The sequence below is a fragment of the Mycteria americana genome, chromosome 11, assembly GCF_035582795.1.
Source record: "Mycteria americana isolate JAX WOST 10 ecotype Jacksonville Zoo and Gardens chromosome 11, USCA_MyAme_1.0, whole genome shotgun sequence".
In the NCBI taxonomy this organism is placed as follows: Eukaryota; Metazoa; Chordata; class Aves; order Ciconiiformes; family Ciconiidae; genus Mycteria; species Mycteria americana.
The window spans coordinates 1,877,226-1,893,926 of record NC_134375.1 but is presented as its reverse complement, the minus strand read 5'-3'; the positions used below and the strand labels follow the sequence as shown (position 1 = coordinate 1,893,926).

The 16,701-nt window shown below is 44.0% G+C and overlaps 1 protein-coding gene and 1 pseudogene across 3 annotated transcripts in view; both read right to left on the bottom strand.

Annotated features, from left to right (window-relative positions):
* PHF2 (PHD finger protein 2) overlaps positions 1 to 16,701 on the bottom strand; it is an 86,815-nt gene that overhangs the window by 32,473 nt on the left and 37,641 nt on the right. For all 3 annotated transcript variants that reach the window (XM_075513929.1, XM_075513927.1, XM_075513928.1), the window contains 3 exons: positions 10,464 to 10,549; positions 5,270 to 5,384; positions 1,571 to 1,731 (listed from right to left, as the gene is read on the bottom strand). In XM_075513929.1, coding sequence (XP_075370044.1) covers positions 1,571 to 1,731; positions 5,270 to 5,384; positions 10,464 to 10,549 — 362 coding nt within the window. The remainder of the gene's footprint in view (positions 1 to 1,570; positions 1,732 to 5,269; positions 5,385 to 10,463; positions 10,550 to 16,701) is intronic.
* On the bottom strand, positions 11,724 to 16,347 carry LOC142415499 (uncharacterized; annotated as a pseudogene).

Here is a 16,701-nt window from a genome sequence, read left to right as displayed (position 1 = left end):
GAATTTAACACTGGGCACACCAGAGAACACATGGAGAAAGTCAGAGCTTTATAAAGAGTGCCCATTTCTAAGCACACTCTCCTAACCTTTCTGCAAGAAAAGCATCTCTCCAGTCTTTCTTCCCTTCAATTTTAATTGCCCTTATTTTTCCTCTCCCAGCGTTTCATTGATAGCTTTTTCATATTAGGAGAGGAAAAAAAAATCAATGTGTTTTCATGAAATGCCAGAACAGTAATGATGTATTTGGCAGTTTTGGTTGTGGTGTTTTGTCCTCTGCTACTTATTTTAGATTGTCTCTAAAAGACATTCTAGGTCCCATGTCATAAACTACAAAACAGCGAGATAAATCCCTGCCTGGGAAATCCCATTCAAGCAAACTAACTCCATGGAGGTTAGACCAGCGTGTATTTGTTCTGTTCACTTTCAAATCTGGTGCCAACTCCAGATTAAACAACCCGTGCTCTTCCCTCCAGCTTTTCACTAACTCTTTTGTTGGTAGGGTGGATTATTACAGCTAGAGGCTGAAAGCCAGCAGATGCATAAGGAGCACCTAGGTCATACAAGAAAATCTGCTAAGTGTTGCAGATGGGCAAGGAAAATGTCTCCTGTGGAACCAACGGGACAGGGAGAACAATAAAATCAGGGGGTCTTGAATTCTCCTTTATTCACAGTTATCTCACTGCACACAATCACTGCAAAAGCAATAAAAAAGATACAGTCAAGAACATCAGTGGCTGGCGATAGCACCCTCCAGTTTGGGGAACAGGCCAATGGCCTGGTAAGGAGAGTGCAGGAGGAGGGGGTGGTTAGCAGACTATATAAGGAGATAAAGGGACCATGAAATGCAGACAGATAAATTGGAGCTGGAGTCATGGCTCCAAAAGGACAATGCCTTGCCAGAAGACTGGAAGGAGAGAGAATCGGACAGGAAGTGACACAGTGGAGGGACAGAGCGAGAGAGGACAAGAGACAAGATCACACATGCTAAAGGAAGCAGGATGTGGAGACAAGTGACTTCAGAGCACTTCCATGGCTCCTGGCCAAGGTATGTCTTCCAAGGTGGGATGACGTGATGACTTGTGAGAAGATGCAGTACAATATCCTGCTCAGGTCAGAGAATGGAGGATGCCAAAATGAATCCAAATGACCAGCAGCAATGAAAATAGCTCTCACTGACAGCAGTGTTAAAAAATGTACTGCCTTTGCAGAGTGGGAGTCTCAGTCTAGTATTTCCTTCAATGCAAAGCAAGATGGCAGTAATCAAGACCTGGCCTAAAGAAACAATTTGTTGATACTACTATGACTGTTTCTTTTAATGCAGTGCTATGGAGTACAATGCAGTCTGGCTCAGGCTCACTGTAAGATACACAAGCTGGTACAAGACACAAGAGTGAACTAATTGCCGGTTACAAGTTACCACTACGTAACAAATATTGAAGTCAGCATAGCTGAAGACATAGACAATATTTTACAATACATTTTACATTTTTAATACAAATAATATATATATATTTTTAAAAAGCAGCTGCGCTCCAAACAGTACAATGCAACCTGCTTGCCAGATACCTACCAACGTAGTTTTCAACATCGCTGACGTAGAAGGTGGGTGCGGGTACGGACAAACCCAGGCCATCCTTCTTTGGGACGAGGATGGGCTCTGCAAAGCCATTTTCTTCCAAGTACTCTGCTGTTAACTGGCTGCCTGGCACTTTCACGACTATGTCTTCAGCACTAAAAAAGTAAACACAGATTCAATGAGGAGGTGCTTCCACGTGGAGTTTGGCATCTTCTGCATTTCACTACTGAAAGGGAAAGCTATGAATAAGCAATTACATGCAAATTAGGCGCATAAGACAAAAGCCAAAAAGCCATTTATTGCAAAGCATACACGGCACACTGAAATTGTCCAGAATTGATTTGCTCAAGCCTCATGCACCAACTACTGGAAACTCCTAAAATAACAGCTTACAGAGGAAGACCGTTTTCCTCAACTATAGGGATCTGTCGAGTTACCAGTGATCAATGTTAAAGAAATGAGTGTTAAATGTTCCACTCTAAAGAAGGCAAGATTAAAAATGTTACATAATCTCAAATAAATTGTCCAGGAAATACTTTGCAAATCGTTTTTAAGTAGTCAAATAAATTGCTCGGGGAAATACTCTGCAAATCATTTTCAAGTCGCTGGGAAGGTGTCAAAGGGACTAAGGAAAGGGCAGCTTCATTGGACGACCAGCTGTTTGCACCGAGAACTCTCACGGGGAATTCAAGCCCCATTTCTAGAGCTTTTCAAGAGTAAAACGCTTTGAATTCAGCGTGAAAAGTGACTGTATATGAACAACCATCAGTCCCAGAAACACCCTGCCGCCGTGTGTAGTTTGTCAGCCGGGCTCCGAAAACAGCCCGGCAGGCCGGGCCCACGGCTGCCGGCGGGGCGAGCAGCAAAGCGCCGAGGGCTCACCCCACAGCGCCGAGGGCTCACCCCACAGCGCCAAGGGCTCACTCCAAAGCACCAAGGGCTCACCCCAAAGCGCCGAGGGCTCACCCCACAGCGCCGAGGGCTCACCCAAAGCACCGAGGGCTCACCCACAGCGCCGAGGGCTCACCCCACAGCGCCGAGGGCTCACCCAAAGCACCGAAGGCTCACCCCACAGTGCCGAGGGCTCACCCAAAGCACCGAGGGCTCACCCACAGCGCCGAGGGCTCACCCCACAGCACCGAGGGCTCACCCAAAGCACCGAAGGCTCACCCCACAGCGTCGAGGGCTCACCCAAAGCACCGAGGGCTCACCCACAGCGCCGAGGGCTCACCCCACAGCACCGAGGGCTCACCCAAAGCACCGAAGGCTCACCCCACAGCGCCGAGGGCTCACCCCACAGCGCCGAGGGCTCACCCAAAGCACCGAAGGCTCACCCCACAGCGCCGAGGGCTCACCCCACAGTGCCGAGGGCTCACCCAAAGCACCGAAGGCTCACCCCACAGCGCCGAGGGCTCACCCAAAGCACCGAAGGCTCACCCCACAGCGCCGAGGGCTCACCCCACAGTGCCGAGGGCTCACCCAAAGCACCGAAGGCTCACCCCACAGTGCACCCGCTCCGAGGGGGGCGGGCCGGTACCTGACTGCCCTCTCCTGCGGCAGCGCTGAACTACAGCTCGCGTCTGCACACGGCACCAAAAACTGGCGGGAAAGGGGACGAGGCTGCGAGTGCTGCCATGGCGGCCGGCACGCTTGGGCCTCTCCGCCTTCACCGCCTCATGAAGCCCAACCTGCGGCAGAGCCCCCGACACTGCGGCAGAGCCCCCTTTGCTGCGGGGGGCTCCTGCTCTGACCCCGCCATGCGGGGGAACCCCTCGCCCTGGGCCGGCTCAGGCCGCGCCGGTGGGGATATGCCAAGTGGGAGGTGTGAACCCCAGGGAGAACAAGATGGCCAGATGCAAAGAGGGATAATCTGTAGAAACCCAGCTTCTTTCTGGGTCACCCCAGGCACAGTGCATCGGCAATGGCCAATAGGAGGCAAACTTAATTAATAATTAATTAAAAGGAGCGTTCCTCATTTCTGTGAGCACCAGTACTGTACACCAGCAACGTGCGAAGAACAAGGCTGGAGATTTTAAGGAGCAAGAAGCAAACCCCAATTTACCACTAAATCTCTGCACTACTTTACAGTGCCCATATATATCTCGCGTATTTGTTCAAGCCTGATTTGCTTCTATATGTTCCACAGAAACTTACACATAGTCATAAAGAGAGATCAGTACCAGAGCATCTAGTAATGGTTGTGCCAAAATGGAGAGTTGGCACCTACACTGAAGTACCGGAACCACCAATTTAATTATTACTACTACTACTATTACTACTCTAATGCTATTTTGGTATTAAACATTCAGAAGCAGAATGACATGAATTATATTTTTTGCCTTTTTGCTCTCTTCACTGTTCCTTTTGATCCGAGCCTCACCAAGGGACTAACCGTGAGTTATAATTTACTGTCACGTGCTGTGAATCAGCAATGATGTTTCTGTCTCTGAACTGAGACCCCCTTTTTCCGTTCATCACGTTCTGACTGACGAGTGTTGGGTTTTGTTCTGTAAACATCTGCAGATTTCATTCATTTTCTTCAGAAGAGAAAATTTCTCAACAAGACTTTGCTTTACTAGTGGCACAAGTGTAGATGTCAGAGGCGTGAATCTTGCAGGCACTCCTTTTGGCTACAGCGCCTTCTTTCTCAGGAACTTTAATTTGGCAGCAGGATTTTCTTATGTGCACATTTATGTGAGAAACAAACAAAAAAAATGGGGGTCCATATTTGGGAGTGACTCAGATACTGCATATGAGAGTGCAATCTCAGAGGCCATCCCGAGGTTACTGAAATCATTCTGCCTAAGCCTTAAGCCTTTTTTAAGAAATTAGCTTTGCAACCTGCCAAATTGCTCTGTATTAAAAAAAAAAAAAAAAAGACAGCTAAGACAAAAATCTAGCAGGCCCAAATAAAAATAGCCAAGCAAGTAAAAATACTGGGTCCTGAGTTCAGTGAAACACATCTGCAAGTGCTGCAAACACTCTGCAGAGGTATTTTCAGCCTTTTCCTTAACCAGCCTAAGACCAGTATCTGAAATTAAATGTGAAATTAAATTCTCCATAAAAAGGAAGAAGTTTTGTGTTTACCAAGTACACTTTACCAGTCTCCAAGGATTCTTCGAAAATAATTAGTCATTAATAATTAAGGATTTATTTGGCTAAGGCCTACATTAAAGAACCAGAAGAAAATCATCACTCTTACAAATGGCTGTGAAGCAGCCTAATAAAGTGTGGAACATGTCACCTAACAATTAGCACTATTCATTACCCCAAATAAGAGAGCCTTTGTGACTGTAGCAACTGAAGATGCCATTGTTCTCCTTTTCAAGATGGAGACAGACTTCAGCAAACCATTAGTATTTTTGAGAACTGGGTAATACTATGCAATCAACTGGTTAGTTTCTCATGCAAGTGAATGTTGTAGGGGCCAAACACGTTCTTATCTGCACAAATACTAGCTTCTATGGAAACTCACAGGAACTGGGCTTAATCAAGAGTAGATTTTAATATGGCTGCACAAATATAAAAAAAGGGAAGAGCCTGTGACATCTGAAGTGAAACAGCACTCATTTAAACTTCATCGCTCTGTACTATATAATGCTTTCAGCAGGGATCATCTTCAGCCTCACAGGAAACTGCCTATATATGCTTTACCTCAAGAGCCCTGTCCATGCATGCAGCTGAACAACCTACCTTGGAAAAGTACGACTTCGAAGCTCCTTTATAAAGACTTGGCTCCCGTTCTGTACAGGTTTGACCTCTGTCGTCTGTCCAGTATCGTGTTTATGCCAATTTCTTTTCTTTTTCACTGAAAAAGAATGAATTGGACAGTACTGTATGTTAAGTAGAAGATAATTATTAAGACATTTGAGGGAAGGACAAATCTTCATTTCATTTCTTACACGAGCAGAGAAGAAGGAACCCCCACTATGCTGCATTGCAAATTTTAATATTGCTCTCAATTCACCATTAGACAATTATACTGTAGCCTGAAGATCTATTACATACTGAACAGTGTTCGTTTTGTAACATAAGGGCAACCAGACGGATAATTACTGAGCTGCACAGCTACCGCAGGCTTTATGCAAACACAGGCTCTGGACATTTTGTACTTGCCAGACTACACACTTAATCCTTATCATAAAACTCTTAGAAAGCCACTTTTCTGCCTTCTTAATATACAGTATAGATCTTTATGAATATATTTGTCATGAATTACCTTAGTCTAAAGGTCTGTCCAGCAGTGGCAGATTTGACATCAACTTTGGTGGGCTTTGAATTATGCCCTGCACACAGCATGCACATAAAAGGAAAAAGAAAGGGGAAAAAAAAAAGATGCAAGGGCACCACAAATGCAATTTTTAGAACTCCTCTTATTCCTAGGTTTTGATAGGCCCAGGCTTAGGCCTTAAGTTGATGACAGCAGACTGAAGGCCCCTCGACTGTGCTCCCAGTGGGTGAGACATATAGGCAAGTTCATCATGTAAAAAGGGTCAGCTGGAATAAGCACAAGTCAGTCAGTCAAATGTCCGGGCAGTTCTGCCTTGCCTCTTTGACAGCCAGATAATGCAGAGCAAGAAAAACTGGTCCAGCTTTTTCTCTTAGTCAGCACTCTCTCTCTCAGCTGTTCCTACTTCCACAGCCTATCCGGACATGCTCCTTTTGGTAGTAAATTGGTTCTGTCCCAAGTGTATATTCACACCATTTCAAGCCTCCGTTAGTAGAATTTTCATATGTCACAACTTTCTTTTATTTTTCACTCTTGTTTGAAATCATAAAACTCACTACTTTACCCCAAAATCAAGATCTCAGGCTTTTCTTACTGTTCAAAACAGCTAGGGAAGGAACCAGACTTCTCAGTAACCATGCATGGATGGCACTCTTTCCTCGCTCTGTGCACATGCACACGCACACAGATGCACATACTTTTTCATTAAGAAAGGAATCTGGAGGCCATAGCTATAAGACATGAGGTTCAGAAAAAGCTAACTTTGTTTTCCCGACCACAACCCTGGAGTAACTCAAGTAAAGACAGCTCCCGATGAATCCATCCCAGGTTTTGCACAAAGCATGTTGGTTTTATTAGTTCCACGCAGCTCTCCAGCCTAGCTGGATATATTCATTAAAGCTGCTAGTTCTTTATCTTAATGACTCTCAGGCTTAGTGTATTAATTCAATGCTCCTGCTAACAAAGGAAACAAGCCCTACATGAATGCCAAACCTTCCTCCTCTCCTTCCCTTTCCAACGACTGCCTCCTCCCCCTCTCAGCAGATCCGAACCAACACTGGGACTCTTCGCACAAGTCCCAGTGAAACAGGTGTCGCTTGCCACAGTGAAAATTAAAGAGCTTATCATATTAGCGTGTTCTTTTATTACCCTTCAGATAGCATGGAGCGTCGAGAAATAAAAGCGGCAAATCAGTGCTGCATTAAGAAATTCAGTGCAACTCTTCAAAAAGCACCGGGGAGCTATTTCCCTTGGCACTGCGCGCCGGCAAGCGTCCGCCTCTCACATCCACCTCTCACGCAGCGGCAACAAAGATGCCTCCGCCAGAAGGCTCCCCAGGAGGTGCCATCTCCTGGACGGCAGCAGGCCGGCTGCTGTAGTCCATTATACTACATCAAACAATCGACATTTGGCCCATTTGCAGCCATTCTCTTTACGTTTCATCTTTACCATGAACACCACAGTAAGGATTAAAGGCCCATTAACATGTGCAACAAATACTAGCTTTGGCCAGAAAGGCCACTTCTTCTTAAATGATTACAGATTTCTTTTTCTGCTGAACCTTCTGATCCAACTTTGACCGTTGGAAAGTATAACCTGCTCCTTCTACAGAAAACCCTCCAGAGGAAAAAGGGAATGTAATTTTATGAAAACTGTATCGCAAAATGAGTAATTCTAGACTTCAAAGGTATATTTACATTATTTCAAATGTATTTATGAAGAAGGGATACCTAGAAGCACGCTGTTAGTTCTCTATTTATATTAAAGGCTGAAACTACCTAAAAACAGTTTCAGCCTGACTTTGGTTTGCTTGCATTTATGTAACTCCACTGATTCCAAAGAATTTCTCCTGATTTTCCCTGCTGCAAATGAGACAGCAATCAAACCGAACATTTCAGATCATGTTATGAAAATGACTCAAGTCTGCCTAAACAAAGCGCTTACATTTTACTTAAATGATGTCAGAAAATTTTGTGTGAATGTGTATAATTTTTCCCAAAGAGGAGTCCCTACAAATTTCATTAAACCGAAATGGCTTAAAATGTCATATGACAGGAAGCAATCTTCTGAAATAGTAGCCACTAAGCCACATTGGTAAAGTGGAAAAATGTAAGAAGAGGAAAATGATTTTCAAATTTGACATCTGGAAAACATATATTGCGGAATGCGTGCTCCAGAAATACACGTATATTTTTAAATCCAGACGAGCTGCATAACAGACAATTGATGTCTGTGTTTCCCTTTGCTAATCTTGCAATAATTAAATCCTACCAGTGAACTACTGGCTCTGGAACAACACTTACTCGTTTATTTCAAAACTGATACTGCTAGATAACTAGTTTAAACATATATTGTAACAGTTAATAACCAAATGAAAGTGATCATCTCACAGAAGTCCCAGCAGAGCCCAAGCGCCGTGTAGCAGGATGCCCTGCATACAAATGCCTGACAGAATGAATGCATTAAGCCAAGTTGCTCCTGCCTTCATTTAACTGCTTTCAACTTTCCTGGCCTATTGCACTCCGCAAGGAGGGGCTACAGGATAACGGCCTCATTTTTCAACAGGATCCACGATTCTATGAGTTAATGGTGAAAACGGCTATGCAGCTTGAGAACCTGTGATCTTGCACCTCACCAAAACTCAAGGTAAGGTTATGAATAACTAATGTTTAAATGTTCCCAGGATTTTTACACTCGACTACTTTGATGATTGGTCTTGTACGTCATTAAATTTTCTGCAATGCATTTGAAGGGAGAAAACAAAGTCGTATTGCTGTACTGCAGAATTATATAATGTTTTGTATTCCTACCACACTGATAACCTCATACATTGATAAGACTAGAACTAGCGACAGCACTCCCGAAGCACTTACTGCCATGCTGCGTGATGCAGACTGAGGGACATACTGCCAAGTTGGACTTTTATTTGGATAAAAAGAACTGGATAGCCAAAAACCTTCTTAAAGCATCAGAAGATTGTTGTCGATTCAACTCTCCTCGATTTAACTGGTGTATTACACTTGTAATCTTTTTATCGAAACTGCCATTTCTTCAATTCTAAGATTATGCACCACACTTTTTATAGAATTGATATTTAATTCCTGATTATAGACTTTTGCTGCTGCTGTCTGATTTTTTTCCCCTCGCCCTGAAAAGCAGATGCCTTTCATCATTCATAATTCAAAGCAAAGTGAAAGAAATCAAAGCATCAGACACATCTCAATGTTATACAAAACTCACAGAGGCTAGAAATCCTGTGCTGCTGCTTCTATACTGGGTCAGTAACAGCCTGGGAATATCTGCAGTCATATCCCCCTTTTCAACACAACCCATTCTAATACCAAATTGTTCACTTGAAGATGATTTGTGGTTATTTGTTTGACCAATTTCCAGTGTGTTTGTCAGAAATCTTCCAACAAAACATTAGAAAGGCTGACTTTTTAAAATCAAAACTATTTGTGGGGACATACTGATTTTGTTAAGTCTTTCAGAACAAGCCTCCCAAGGGTTTTTTGCCAGCTTGCCCAATTTGTGGGTGCCCTCCTTGGGCCAAAGTTGTTAGCAGACCATCTGGGAGACAGGAACGGCTGCAGGTCATTCAGGTTTCCAGTTCACACTTGATTTTGAAAAAGTCAGAGTGGAAAAATGACTCCCATTTTTGACCCCAAAATGAACATTTCAGACTCCTCCCATTCCCCCTAGAAATTTTTTAAACCTTAACTTTTAGGGCAGTGCAGAAATAATTGCTTGCTTTTAAAATTACTGAATTTTAACACAACAGAAGTCAGTTTCCAGCCATCCCTTATTTCGCACTAAGAAAGGAACATTATGATTTGTTCAGCTCTCGGGAGATGAGCGCAGTGCTCTTCTTCTGTGTGTTACTGTACGGTTGCAAAGCAGTGAGAACCTCCGCATCATTGTTGCTTATTTAAAATAAATGGCTTTCAACTAAGGCACTTCATCTTTTACAGGGATGGGTTTCTTTTCTTTTTTTTTTCCCATTGTATAATAGAAAGAATTTGTGAATTAATCTGACCAAAGCAAACACATCCTACAGTTCTTTCCCAGACAAAACTCCCACTGAGATCAACTGTCACTTCTACTCAGGAGAACTTTTTCCTGTGAAAGAACTGCAAGAATTAGCACCCTCAGTGCATCCTCCAATTTTGACTGCCATTGAAATCGCTACAGTTTTATATCCAGGCCAAGCATAACATACTGTTTCTTACTCTTCTCATCCAAAGACAAAAAACAGTTTCCATGCAGTTTCCAAAACTCACCTTATTAGAACTAGCTGTCTCTGTAGGATTTTTCTAGCCCCCAGTACTAAGTGCCTTCACAATTCTTAATTCCGTGCGAGGAAGGAAGCATCATTTTCATCGCCGGGACTGGGGACTGAAGCTGTCCAGGTGAGGTGCCTTGCATTAGCTCATACGCACTGCCTGAGGCCAGGCAGGGAGCTGCATCCAAAGCTCCACAAACCAACCCATGGTTTTCTCCCCCTAACATCTTTTTTCACCTCATGGTTTGAATTCTAATATTTACGACACGTGATATTTAGGTGTGTCTTTTTGTGAGGGAGGGAAAAAAAAAGCTTCGTTTGTTTAAACATACAGAATCTGCTATGTATCTGAGGACCAGATGTGCAAGTATACTTACAAGTAGACTTTCCGTGGGTTTTCTCACAATTTGGACAATGATAGATGTCGATATCTGGTGCCTCTTCTTCTTCAACACCCACACAGCTGGAATATATGAAGGCAAATATTACATTAGCTTGGGTCCATCTCCAAACATGCAAGCACCCAATTAATAATGAAAAAAACCAACCCCCAACAAGCTGTGCATTTACTGTGCAGCTATGTTGTCTGCTAACAGCTGTATCAAAGCAAAGCTTAGGTGCTTTTTACACTCGTACAGTCAGACTGGATTTTTTTGCAGCCTACGTTCCTGATGTGGTGCTCAAAACGGTGTCAGTCAGAATCCCGCTACCAGCTCACGGTGGACCTCCACTAAAATGTGGCAGAGAGTCCCAAATAATTTTTTTTCCCAGGGAGACCATTTTGTATCTACATAGAGTCCTCCAAGCACCATCCCACATAAACCTAATTAACAAAACACATCTTCTTTACCAAGCATGTATGGACAGCTGCTACGTACCAGAGTAATCTTGGCAAGGTATACCGTATGCAAGACTTCTATAGGTTCCACCTCTATTACAAAATACGAAGACGAGAAGGCAAGAAGACACATAGCTCAGAGCTCTTCTGGCTGCCAAGAAGATGGGTTCTATCATGGCAGCTGCTTAGAACACCCACCAAGATTATTTTGGATGGCACAACATATGCAACAATACAGTGCAGCCTGCGGGCACGTCATGTGAATGCAATCCAATGGCAGAACACAGCGCTGGGGAAAAACAAAACTAAACTGCAAAGGAATTAAGTACCCAAGATAAGAAGTTGTTGCGCAGTCGAAGCACTGAGCAGCCAGCCTAATAATCAAACTCCAGAATGGCGCTGCTCCTTCTGACGGAGGGAAAGCAAACAGGATTTTGCTCCTGCTTGCTCGGTCTGAAGTGGCCCAGGCCGCAAGGCACATTTGCAACACAGAAAAAAGAGTTTCAGCTGGGTGCTGTGAGATACAGCCCTCATGTCATGGCTCCATGAGAGCTCAACTAGGCAAGAGGATCCACGACAGGCCACAAAGGTAGCTTCACCTTAACCACCTGCACAAACAAGGCCAGATCACACCGCGCTAAGAGCGCTCTTGGAGTTTCTCTACTTCACAGCCCGAAATGCCTTCTCAGTGCTCTTCAGTTAGCAGAAAACACCGAAACTTCTCTTCTGCCAGAGAAAAGGTTTGGGCACGTGTCACAGCAATGTGGCACAGCATGTGGTACACAGCAATGTACCCCATGCATGTGGTAGCGTTCAGCTTCCTTGCATCCCGCTGGCAGTGCAAAGCGGCGATTAGTGCAGGAAGGTGAATTCAGACTTTTTAGTTGCTGGTTCTGACCCATAGGAAGCAGAGAAGAGGATGTTTGCTCCTCTCCCAAAGGCAAGGCAACAGGCAACAGTTCTGTTAAGCGGCTTACAGAATCTCTCAAACCATTCTCACTGTGTTCAAGCTCTTTAGGACAATACCACAGTATCCAAAATTACAAACAAGTTAAATCATTAGAGAAATTCATGTAGGTTTGATACACCAGTAATTACTAAACGTGATGGTCTAGATGCAGGAAGGCCCTAAACCCCTGGTTGCCGGCAGACAGGAAGGTGCATGGATAAAGGCAGGACAACGTATGATCATGCATGCCCACCTCTTCTATGCTTTTTTAAGCCTTGCAAGTCACCGCTGCTGTGACCCAGTTACCTGGCTCCAGGGAGCTCAGAGCTCTTTTGATGACTTTGGCCGGGGGTGTGCACACGTGTGCATGCACACGGTGTACATGAGCACACACGTAAACATGTGCACGCTTGGGGCAGGAGGAGTAACTGTTAAAATACACTATGACCCTCTCTGTTTACAAAGGTGGGTTTGAAACCACTTTTGAATCCAAGGCACACAGTGATGTGCAACTGTACGCATCATGATGACAAACCACAGATCTACTTGCTTTTAGAAAAGAACATCAACAAAACCCATATTGAGTCTGCAACCAAGCTGGAAAAAGCCAAACTAGCTAAGATATGGAAACAAATCTTTTTTATAACTGCTGTAAATGTTTTGTCAAAATAAGATTCTGCCAGAAACCTTAGTGGCTATTTTCATCCTGTTGCAGCTGCCAGTGTGTGTATGGGACCCAGCTCCTTCCAAACGAAAGAGTACAGGGTGAGAGAAGCTTTGCAACCAAAGCCAGAGAAACTCTCATTTTTGTGAGTTCAGCCTGTGAACAGGCTGGTAAACAGGACATTAGTTCTGAATTGTGTAAAAGCAACTCCAGATTTGGCTGGTGTTTCTTTTATTAAACAGTTACTTGAAAAAATACAAAATTATTGGGTCTGCCTGGGCAGACAGCATGGAAAACTGAAGAGTAAGTTTGCAGACAGGAAAAATCATCACAACAATCCTGTCCTCAGAGTCAAGTACGTACAGGCAGTAAAATACCAGATTAAGCAGTAGAAAATTTAAACAAACCCTGGCAGATTAGAGCAAGCATAAGAGAATGTAGAGGATTCCTCTACCCATAAAGCTGCGTCAGCTGCTTATGCCACTGGATTCAGCTCGTTAAGCTTAGTAAAGGTATGGATTAGGCTCTACACAAGGGCTTGAAAAGTCTATATTTAGCTAAACTAAGGAGATGAGACCCTTGGGCGCTGCATGGATTGCTACGGGAGGAAGTATGAAAAGCTACTGCACTGGGCGAAGGCTTCAGTGTGGTGGGAGCTATTGTTCTGAGAGCAAGTAAAAATATTTAACTAGAACAAAATGGAAAAGTAAAAATAACTGACCTCAAATGCAAACGGTCCTCTAAAAGATGCAGTCAACTTTTCCAACTGCAACATGGCTTTTGAATAAGGTTTGGCCATTTACAGCTACTCGTAGGCAGAAGCTGCTATCCTCACCGTATGTGAAATTGCGAGTACAAACTTTCCAAGTGATCACCCTACTGAAATGCCTCAGGTGATCTTTAACAAAAATATGAACCAGTTCCAGTTTGTGCCCCTTTTTTCAAGGAAAAGAGCCAGGTATTTCCACCAGCAGAACTGTTTGTGGGTTTCCATGTCAATATACGCATACAAAATTGAATTTCCGTAGTTAAAGACAGACTGGCAGAGACAACTCCTCAAGAATGTTTCTGCCAGAAGAAGGATGAGGATTTCTTGCCGGGTGCATTGGTTTTATGTGGCAAGGTTTTGGTAGCGAGGGGTCCATTGGCTCCACAGCAGTGACCTACCCTTGAGTTGGTCTCCAGAGCATTAGCACCTGTGAATGAGAACCAGAAGGAGATTGCCAGCTTTGGCAGAAGTCAGCACAGAGTCCTGAAGCGGTCTCCCGCCTAATTTACAAATGTATTTTTTCTCAGAGTGGTTAATTAACAATAGAATAGAATCAAAGCATTTCTCCAGCTGAAGAAAACCAAGACATCTATAGCAGCTGAACAGTGCTGTCCTTCCCCTCAACCCTCCAAATTTGAGCACAAATGGTGCTTTGTGTTTTGCATCTATTTTTTTTATGAGAACGCTCCACTTTGGTCCCTCCAGTTTCTTTTTTCAGCCCTATTTGCCTGAGAGAACCACAAGCATAAAAAAGACTCGAGCCAAGCATTTGACCCCCTACAACGATCAAACGCGTTCCGAGTCAGGCAGTGCAGGATCACAGGCGGCGTGCTTGGGAGCAGCCTCCAGCAGCCTGCAGCCCTGCTGCAGCCAGCCCCACATTAATCTGTCAATATGAGCCCTGGATGCATTACCATCGACAGAGAACTGGAAAAAGCTCTCAGCAGCACTTTTGTGTGACTATTCAGATCCGCCGATGAGATAAAAACGGACACAAGAGGTTCAGTAAAGGAACTGCAAGGCAGTTCGTAAGGCAGAGCTTGCAAAAGGACGGGCAGGGAGCAGAGAGCCAAGTGGCAGGAGGCAGAGCTGGAAGCAGCCTTTCGAACAACAGCAGGAGCAGATTTATTTGCTTCATTTGTACCAGCAGTCCAAGAATCCATTTCACAAAGGCTGTAGATGCCCCAAAACAGTGTGCTGACTCCCCAGCAAAATCCCACTCCGCTGCCAGGGCTCACAGGTCAAGTAGCACAGCATTTGCATCTGTGAAAGAGATCGCTAAACACATCCTCCTGTTTGCACAGCAAGGGTACCGCACGGACGCTGGCGACTGCGTACTCGGAGGTGTGCGCAGGTACAAAGTGGGTGTCCTCCAATGAAGTATTTTGGGATGTCCCTGACTGTCTGTGAATTATCTCCAGCTGCTGCTTTTTAACTGTGTGACAATTACCTCTGCTTTTTAACTGTGTGACCAAACACGTTCTTCCTGGGGAAAGCATCAGGTTCCCAAAGCACATTAGAAGGAGAAAACTTTTACTTGGTGAAGGATCAGGAAGCAAGGAAAGAAAACTCTCCCCAGACATCCTGCAAAGCCTTGCGCTCGCTGTCCCATCAATGTTAACGCGTGAGAGGCTGCAACCGTAACGTGCCAGCTGGGAACCGGGGACGCAGCCGGTGCGGAGGGTAAGGATGCAGGACGCTGGAGCACCAGCCCCGCAGCAGCAGCCAGCACACACCGCTCTACCGTCGTGCTCGACCTATACAGAACTTGTTCCACCTTTTTGCCCAAATGCAGTAAAGATGGCATAAGAGATTAATTATTGTGCATCCAAGAATATCTTGTTGGAACGATTTAAAACAACTTAATGGTTGATTTTGAAATGGTATTTAAGTCATTCAACTCAGGCTGAGGCAGTGTAGTAAAACTAATTTGATAATGAGATAAAAGTGAAACATTATTACTGATGCATTTGAATTTTACCAAAACTGTTATAGGAAAAAAAATAATGAAAAGTAAAGCCTTTGATATTGCAGCTGTTTAAGCTGATATATCACACATTTTACAGTGACTTAAATGAGAATTAGCATGAACAGAAGCATTTGCAGTCAGAGGCTACAAATTACATTTTTATTAGAAACTCTGCGCTTTGCCACTTTAAAATGAAATTACTTCTGTGTTCACAATGAAGAGATGTTCAGATTTCAGTATTCTGACAAAGTTAACAATTTTTTTATGCAGGCAACAATAATAAAAGGTGCATAAATCAGAACTGCTTTTATAGCATGAATGTTTACAAGGACCTTGATTTGTCATCTTCAGTGAGATGACATTTTAAGTAATTTTAGGAGAAAAATTAACCCACATAGTATCCATTCTATCAAAACTATGTAATCTCTATTACCAACCAGAAGACAAGTATAGAAAAATATAAAAAAAATAAAACAACCAAACAAAAGGCTATTTGATGGGAAAGAAAATAAAATCTAAATAAAATCTAAAGACATAAATAGAGCAGAGGGAAAAATAAAAATCTTAACTTCTGAAAAAAACCCAAAGCCATACATTTTACCTATTCCCAAGAAGCACTCTTCAAACATAGCACGAACATGAAATATAAGGTCTTCAGACAGAGAATTGGGTTTGCAAGAAAGGTTGCAAGCCAGCACAGATGGGACTGACGGCGGCTCCCCAGGATGCTCGGCACCCGCGTGCCCCTGGGGGTGATGCCGCGTCCTTTGCTCTTTGCTGAACAGCCATGGACCGCGCTGACTTCAGATGGGAAGGGGCACCCTCACTCCCACCTCACCCCCCGAACTCTAGGTCCCCGTTTCTGGAGTGGGGAAAAGCCCACCTTTCCCCACGTTGTACACTTTATCGACCGAAAAGGTCAGTGCAATGGTACCTTTTTGCAGATGGGGAATTTGTCACGGGCAGGATTGAGGGGTTTGCTCAGGTTACCAGCAGGCCAACAGCACAGCCCAACACATGGCACAGGGCTTCAGAGCTCACTGCCCAGTACAGCGGTGCCTGCCACATCCATGGTCAAATATATTGTTCAGAATTTGTAACTAGCAAATAAGTCACTGGACTAGTTGTTATATGCTGTGTATTTAGCTTAAAATCTGTTTTCAGCCTTTACCACTTCACCAGAAGCACGCTGAAGGCTTAGGGAATTTTAACACCAGTAAAAAGTGACACTTCCACTCTTACTTCACACAGCCATGTATCTGCTTCTCCTTCTCTCCCTGAATCAGTCCAAATCCAAGTAACTTTTATTCCCAGCCACAAACCTGGGATGCCAACATCGCATTAAGTGTTGGAAAGTGGTGATCGATTTCACACTCCTTTCTCTTCTCCCAGAAGCTGGAGGTAGTGTCAATGGTCTATAAGCCAG